An 8686-nucleotide genomic window follows, 5' to 3' on the forward strand; every position below is an offset into this window, starting at 1 on the left:
GAAAAGATACCGAATTCTAAACAACAGAAAAAAAACATGAAATAAGCTCCCACTATATTGTTTGTGTGTGGCGTCCCATCAATAGATTATACTGCTGCTTCTGATTTAGTTTTGTTTGTTTTCAGTTGTTGTTGTTGTTGTTGTTGTTGGCGACTAGTTGTTTGTCAAATTTTTTTTTCAAATAAAATTCTATGATAAAATATTCTGTGTGTGTGTGTGTGTGTGTGTGTGTATAGTGGTGGTACATATAAAGTGTTTGATTCTTTGTGTGTGTGTGTTTGTTTTTCTTCTTGGTTCAAAATGTTAATGGCGCCCATACGACTATATATGCGATCAGAATTATTTCCATCATATATACAAGATGGAAGTGGTATTTGAAAATGATAATTTCAACACACACACACAGAATATTTTTTTCAAAGAGTTTATTATGTTTTATTATTGAAAAAGAGAATATTCTCGTTTCTATGCTATTAATTTTTTTTTCTTTGACTGCCCTATGATTATGATCATGATGATGACATGCGTAATAATGATGTTAATTGATTGAATCTTTTGGTCCATCATTTTCAATTTCATTTTTTTTCATTATGTAACAATTTTAATTTTTTTTTCTTCATTTCTTTTCCATTGATCATCATCAATTACTGTATGTATGCAATCTTTGTAGTTTGGAGATATTAATGAATTGAAAATTCTTGAAACGTTTTTTTTTGTCTAAATTAATGGATTATTTGGGATTATTTGCTGGTAGTTGGTTGATAGTGTGTGTGTGTGTGGGCGGGGGGTCTATAGAGAAAGAAACTCATGTGTTATTATTCGATTCATGTTTTTCATGATTGTTCATTATGATTGTAATACCGGGCAATGTAGTAATTTTATAATTCCATAGATGAATGACCTTGATATCATTATTTTTCCTCACGAATAACAACGAATACAGGAACACACACAGAGAGTAATCTGCACAAGGAAAATGGATTATGAATAAATGCACACACACACACATTTTAATCAAGGTCAATGTTGACCGATGATCGTTTTGGTGAATTCATCAAATCGAAAAGAGATTGAAAATTTTAATTTTCTTTGGTTTTCGACAATTTTTTTCTATTATTTTTTTTCTTCTTTATCATCCAAATACATAATGATTGAAAGTTTATTTTTTTTTCATTATTTCTCTCTCTCTCTCTCTGTGTGTGTGTTTGTGTCTATGTGTTTATATGGTTATTTTTAGACACACGCGCACACACAAAACAACATCAAAATGATGCTAGAAACACTGAACGATGATTCGAAAATAAATATTTTCATTTCTTCGTTTTTTTTTTGATGGCGAAAACATATAATGAGAATATTCTGGTAAAAACATAATTGATTATTAGTCGATTAGTGTTTTTTTTTTGGCTATTGAAATCTGTTTTGAATGAAAAAAAATTTTGATTTTTTAAGAAATTTCGAAAAAATTCCAAGAATAATTTTTTTATAAGAGAATAAGAAGAAAATTCTTTAATTTGACAACCAGGTATATCAGGATTGATGATGAAATTCTTTTTTTTTATTTTCACATACGAAAAAAATGAGAATTTCATCTTTTTCTCTAATTCCATCATCATCTGTCAAATCAGAATCTCCGAATTGTCATGAAAAACCCACACACACACACACACTACTGAAAGATCAAGGAAGTGCTGAATGTGAACAAATGAAGAAATTCAAATTTTACAAAAGTAAAAAAAAACATTCCGGGTAATAATGAATGAATAGTGGATAAAAATAGATAATCTAAGTTTAGCATCATCATTGTTTCTATGCCACGATGATGATGATGATGATTGAATGACATAAAGTGGAAGAGAACAGAATATTCAATAACAGCAACAAAAATAAAAACATTAAAAAAACAGGAACAGATTCTATTTTTAATTCAAACAAACAAACAAACGAAAAAATTCATCACGAGTATAAATGCCGTATAGCTCACTTATTGTTCATCTAATTGAATTTCAATTTTGATTGAAAAAAAATTGATGTTTTTCATTGTTTTCAGAATTGTCATTTTGTTTGACATTTCACGAAACACACATTATTATAATCATAAATTCTGAAATTCAAAAAAAAAAAACAAACAGACTCATTTGGTAAATCCACAAGACAAGAATCTTATGATTTGTAGAAAATGAAAACACACAATGAAGAGGTGTTGTGGTGGTACCAGATGAATGATGACTTTTGGAATTTGATATTAAGAATGATTCTTGTTGTTGTTGTCGTTGTTATTCTTCTTATTTATTTATCTATTTAAGATGTCTTTGTCCATTTTGTAATTGAATCAAGATTTTTGTTTGTTTTTTTTTTCATTTCATTTCATTGCACATTCCATGTTTTTCTCACAAATCTCTATATATAATCTTTTGAAGATGAGATTTTTTTTTTTTGCTTTGTTTTTCTCATTTCGATTCCAAATTCTTTCCTTTATACACGCACACATACACACGAACAAAAAAAAATCATTTGAGAAATAATTATAATTACTATGATGATACGTGGGTGTATTTGAATGCGTGTTTGTTTGTTTGTTTGTTTACTTTAATCGAACCAAATCAATCATTTAATCAATCAATTGTTTAAATTATAGAATATCATTTTTTATTCAATTATTCTCATTCAAATAATGATCATCATCTTGTTTATTTCAAATAATTTTTTTTATTCTCTGGAAAAAAGAAGCTGAAAACAAATATAGATATTTTGTAGCTAAAAATAGAATACGTAATTGAATATTTGCTCATAGAGATAAAAGAAAGAGAAACAAAAACAAAAAAAAAATTCTTTTCAACAAACACACACATGCACACACCACAGTTCCTATTTTCAATGACAAAATTCATTCAGATTCCCTGAATTCTCTTCATATTACACAAATAAATGAATGGTGGCTATTATTATTATTATTATTATTGGTATGTGGATGTTTGCGTCCAATAAATTTAAACCCTAAATACATGCTGATCCAAATGAATAAACCAAGTCATAGAAAACAAAATATAGATAAAATATGGAACCCAAATAAATAAAATAAAAATTGACAAAAATATGACTGAATCACATGGATCAAATTTGTGTCAGTCATGAGTGTATCGATTATTCTGTGTATTCATATGTCTGGTCCATCCTCTTTCTTGTTTCTGGAATATTTTTCTTTCTCCTACTCTTAACAAATTCTATTCATTTCATCATTTGATTAGTTGATTTGGCCTACTTATCATTATCATTATTTTCTATTCCATTTGATTTCACCATCAGGATTTACCGTCGATGTTTACCTAATTATTGTAAATATATTGCAATCAATGAAAAAAAATTTATGCGTCAATGCAATGATAAAAATTCGTGTGAACATTGAAAAACAAACACAATATATTTTAACCTTTACGGCTGGAGTGGAAGAAAATTAAAAAAAAAATCTTCAATGCCATAGATTTGGATTTATAATTTCTGACTTTTACTTTCGTCGAGTCTATAATGTTTTTTTTTTCATTTATTTTCTTGGTTGATAATTTTGCTCTAATTTTTTTTTTCATTTTGATTTTCATCAAATTCAAACACTGGTACTTTATGTGTGTGTGTATTTGGTGACTTGAATCCAACCTAGTTTTTTCTCTTTCTCTATCATCATTTCGATCAATAAAATGTGTTGGTTATGTGTGTGTGTGTGTGGATTCTATTTTGAGAACGACATCCATCCACACACAAAACAAACCAAACCAAATGGGCGACTATCAAGCATGGGCAAAAAGAATTGAAAAAAAACTGATAATATAATGGGAAATTCGGCCAACATGAAAAAAAACGATAGAAACTTTCTTCTGATTGCGCACATCAATTCAAACTTGGAGCCTGTATTTGAATTTGGATTTTGACTTTTACACACACACACACACACACATATATATATATATAGTTCTTCTATAGATTTTCATTAGTTTGAAATTTTTCCAGGACACACTATGTGTGTGTTCCAAATAAAAAAAAAGAAAGATGAAATCGAAAAAAAACTAGATAGAATCATCGTTGGTACCACACATATATATAAATAAATACACGCGCAGAATTTGTTTTCAAAGATTTTTTTTCTCTTTGTCTGTGTGTATAATATCGGTTCATGGAACCTAGATACAAGGCCCATCATCATCATTATCATCATCATTTGGGTCTATTTTTGATTCTATTTTTAGAAATTTTTGTTTTTCAATTCTTTGACTACTGCTTGTTGGGCGCGTAAGTCATTGTGTATGTCTGTTTTGTCGTTGCAATTCGTGGCCTGTTTTGTTGAACGGGTGGGGGTGGTTACGATAATATTATCTTGAATGTTTTTTTCCTCGAGATTTTTTTTTTTTTTTGATAAAGGTTGAATCATCATTAATCGAATGAACGAATCGATCGGTCGATCGATCTATCAATTGCATTTATATATAGAATATCTGATATTGGAATCGAGAGAGAGAGAATTTTCCCGTTTTTTTCCAAGTTAAGGTCACCGTTAAAATTTCCGGGACTATTTATTTCCATTATTCGAATCGTCGATACAGACTAAAAAATGAGAAATAGGAAAAAATCAGAAATCAGTTTTATGTGCACATTTTCAATCTTGTGAGTTTTTTTTCTGATTTTCACTGTTGTTGTTATGATTATAGAATTCTGGAACCTCTAGCATCTCATGATGATTTCAAAAAAAGCAAGAAAAAGCCACCACATGATTCAAATGAATTCTTCAAAACACAGAGAGAGAGAGAGGTAAACAAATACAGTGTGTTGGAGTGAATCAGAGAATATTTATATTGCGCCAAAACAAAAATGTTGATTCTCTTTTTTTCCATTCTGTTTTGTATGTATGATGATGATGATTCTAAATTTAGAAACAGGCCATATAATAATTCAAAGTTAGGTAATATATAGATAGAGAGAAAGAAATACGGTGAATATATTTACTCACTTGAATTTTGATGAAAATGGCAATGTGGAAGTTTTTTTCGCTATTTTTGTTTGGGAAATTTTTTTTTTACTGATCTTGCGCCTTCAATCTCTGTACGCGGGATAAAACTTTTGTGTATGAAACGAAAGTTTGAAAATAAAAATTGATAAGCGTTAGGGATATAATGATGAATGTTGTTCCTTCTTGCTTTTTCCGGTTCATCTCACTATATGATTCGTTTTTGCGTTTTTTTTTTCTTGTTTTGTTTTTCATTTGGCTAAAAATAACCATGAAATTTTCGTTTTCCTGGCCCACATCATTAGTAGAATTTGTTTTTTTTCGCTCCTGTTTTGTTTGGTTTGAACAATGATTATGTGATGATCGACAAAAAATAAAAGAAAAACATTGTTAACAGTTAGGTCAGCAGCTACTTGTATGCGTATGTGCATGTTTGATGGTGGCTAAAAATAATTTCTCCAACAACAACAACAACAACAACAAAAACAAGATCAACCGATGAGAGAAGACGATCATCATCGATGACGAAATGGATAAACAACAACAATCTATTTGATGATGATGAACGTCATCATTTTTTTGTTTTGTTTTGTTTTTGTCATTCATAAAAACGGAAGATAGAACCAGAAATAAATTTACATCGGATAATTTCGATTAGTTGTTGTTGTTGTTGTTGTCGGTGGTTATTCGTTGTTCTAAAAATAAACAAAAAACAACATCCAAGTGGACAAATTCTAAATGCGATGAATAATGGATGAAATGAAAATTTGGAAATTTTTCCGTATTTAAATAAAAAATTTTTTCAGGCTATTTTGAACCGGAAACTTTTTTTCCCGATAAGGATAAATGGAAAAAAAGTTTTCGCTCACTCATATTGATCATTCTCAAATTTCAAAAAAAAGAAGAAAAAAATGGCCATGAAATAATAAGAACCGGATATGAATTTGTTTTCCAAAAATAGTTTTCAAAATTCAATGAATCTTCTCATTTTTCCAAGTCCTTTTTTTTCGTTCATCGTAATCGGATTTTCATTTCTGCATGATAATGTTCCAAGAGTAATAACGAAAAGAAAAGAAAATATTGAGATGCATAAACTTTTCGGATTTTGAGAGAACTATTTGACATTCGATAGCAAGAAAATGATCAAAAATATTCTATTCATCAGATTTAAGAAAGGATATATCTTTTCACAAGAAAAAAAAACTTTTATTTATTACGAAAATCAGACAGATTAGAATCATTCAAAAGACTAGAAAATAATAGCTATTTTTATAAATCAAAATGTTGAATTTTTCCAACATTATCATCCGATGATGATGGTGGTGGTGGTGGCTGCACATTCATCCATCGTCCATGATTACCATCATGATCATGATCATTATTGTTATTCCATTCAATTATTTCATCGTGGTCATGCTCAACAACATTGATTGGTAATGAATTTTTATTATCCATTATTATTGGATGATGATCGATATTATTATCCAATTTATTTGACTGTTCTGTATCGCTTATATATAATGGATCACCAACATAATGTGTTGGTGAAATAATTAAATGTCTTAAGCTTAATGCTTGTAATTTATCATCATTATTCATATGTTGATGAAAAAACATTTCCATTAATGTTTCATTAATATGTGCACCATACATAAGTGGTAAAAATTCATCAACCGGTATCATACGATTCAATGGATTTGCTTGTAATAATTTTTCAATACCATTTCGGGTTAATAGATAACCAATTGTCCAATATGAATATCTTGGTCTCACAAATAATTCGTCAATAATTTCTTCTTTATCATATTGGCCATCATTTAGTTTTCGTCCTAAATAAAGAAAATCATATTGATTTGATAATGTTTCGAAACGATTGAAAATCTGTGACCACTGTGAACGAAAATTCCAATCAAAACGAACATCATCTTCAAGTACAATTATCTGTTTTTTGGATTGATTGAAAGAAGTAAAATTACAATTGATTAAAATTTAACAAACCGAAAATTATTTATTGACTCACTTTGGAATAATTTTCTCTTGAAGCTTCTTCCCAGACACGATAATGGGAAAGAAAACAGCCAATCTCACCGAATGTTATTGGCCGTTTATGATATGGATCAACATAACCATCCAAGGTATGTATTCCATGTTTTTGTAGAAATTCTTCATTCAATTCTTTACCATCGGTAGCCATTTTAAATTTTGCTCGTATACCCAATAGATTCAGACATTGTTCCATTCGTTTTCGTCGTTCTGGTCGTCGTGCTAGATTTATTACATAGATTTGATCCACGCCTAATGTATCGTAATTTTCGTCACTTTCAACAAATTGTTCTAATGATGATGATATTGGAAACGATGGTCCTTCAATCAAGGATTCTAGCTCTAAATCAATCAATGTTTGCCGTGTTTGTTCGAATGAATATTTATCCTCAACAATGGGCAATGGTATCCAGCCCCAAATCTCATTATTATCTACATAAAGCTTGATTCCATTCAATGTAGCTGATTTGGCAAATGCGATTATATCATCATAGGGAATTTTCCATGAATGGGCTGGTTGCATTGTGTCGATTAGCTGTTGTATTTCTAACGGATCGAATGTCAATAAACGTGATGCTGTTTTGCGTAAATTAATAAATAAACAACTATGTATCATAGGAACAGAAAATTTTCCACGTTGTTTACGTTCCAATATTGGTAGATAATCGTCTGAACGAATATAATAACCAGTGTCATCCATTCCAGCCCAAAAATTGGAATATGTATTAAATGATTTAAGCATCGGTGCAATAACCACCTCCTGATCCGATATGGCGGTAAGATTATGAAACATCATTGGATTCGTGAGAATAACATCCGAATCCAAGAAAATGAGCCAATCAGCCCATATTAAAAATGATTGATATAATTCATAATTTTTATAATCAATCAAACGACTATAATGATCTTTATTCCAATAGTTCAATGAATTGATTGAATCCATTGGTAATCGAACATTGAGAATTGATAATTCAATATCATTATAATGGTCTTCATTTGCACGAGACCATCTTTTCATCATTCGAATTGTTTGTTCATTCACTCGGATACGTTCATCCAATATGACATCGATATCGTCAGGCTCCCGATATAATGGATCATTCGATTCTTCATAGAATATTCTTTCAGTAATCAATTTGATTCTGATACGATTTTTAGAATATTTCTGCGATTCAATAGCACCAAGACAATATGGTAAGAATTGAGCTTTATTATACGGATGGATTAATATCACAATTTGAATGGTGGGTAAAAGATATTCATCCAAGTTTGTTGTTGCTGTCGATGTTTCATCATTATATGAATCTATCGATGAGATCAATTTAAATCGATGGAAAACAATAAACAACAATAATGATAAGCGACAAACTAGCTGAACGACAAACATTATGATTTGATAATTTTTCGAATGAATTCAAGACTTCATCCACTGTGAACAATGGGATAATCCATATGGTATTATCACCACCACTTGACTAGATGACAGAAAATGGGCGGCCACCCATACACATGGAAAAATTCAAGCAAAAATATCCGAAATGTAAACATTCATCGTGTTTCATCACTATATATTGATATATTGATATATTGAAATTGATAAGCCAGACCACATTTCAGACTTCATTTTACATGCACAAAACGTGAATAACA

General features: G+C 29.8%; 1 protein-coding gene across 1 annotated transcript; it reads right to left on the reverse strand.

Moving 5' to 3' along the window:
• Positions 1-6177: 6177 nt before the first annotated feature.
• On the reverse strand, positions 6178-8677 carry LOC124497633 (glycosyltransferase 25 family member). Its single transcript, XM_047061305.2, has 2 exons — positions 7014-8677; positions 6178-6934 (listed from the first exon to the last, which is right to left on the reverse strand). The coding sequence occupies exons 1-2, from the start codon at positions 8421-8423 to the stop codon at positions 6263-6265; spliced, it is 2082 nt and encodes a 693-aa protein (XP_046917261.2). The 5' UTR covers positions 8424-8677; the 3' UTR covers positions 6178-6262.
• Positions 8678-8686: the final 9 nt, after the last annotated feature.

Source organism: Dermatophagoides farinae, chromosome 2 (assembly GCF_024713945.1).
Source record: "Dermatophagoides farinae isolate YC_2012a chromosome 2, ASM2471394v1, whole genome shotgun sequence".
NCBI classification, from domain to species: Eukaryota; Metazoa; Arthropoda; class Arachnida; order Sarcoptiformes; family Pyroglyphidae; genus Dermatophagoides; species Dermatophagoides farinae.

Bases quoted from the DNA above. Each gene is read 5' to 3' on its own strand.
- LOC124497633 (XM_047061305.2), bottom strand. From the start codon at position 8,423: ATGTTTGTCGTTCAGCTAGTTTGTCGCTTATCATTATTGTTGTTTATT. The intron at 6,935-7,013 runs GTGAGTCAATAA...TCCAAAAAACAG, and splicing joins CAAGAGAAAATTATTCCAAA to ATAATTGTACTTGAAGATGA.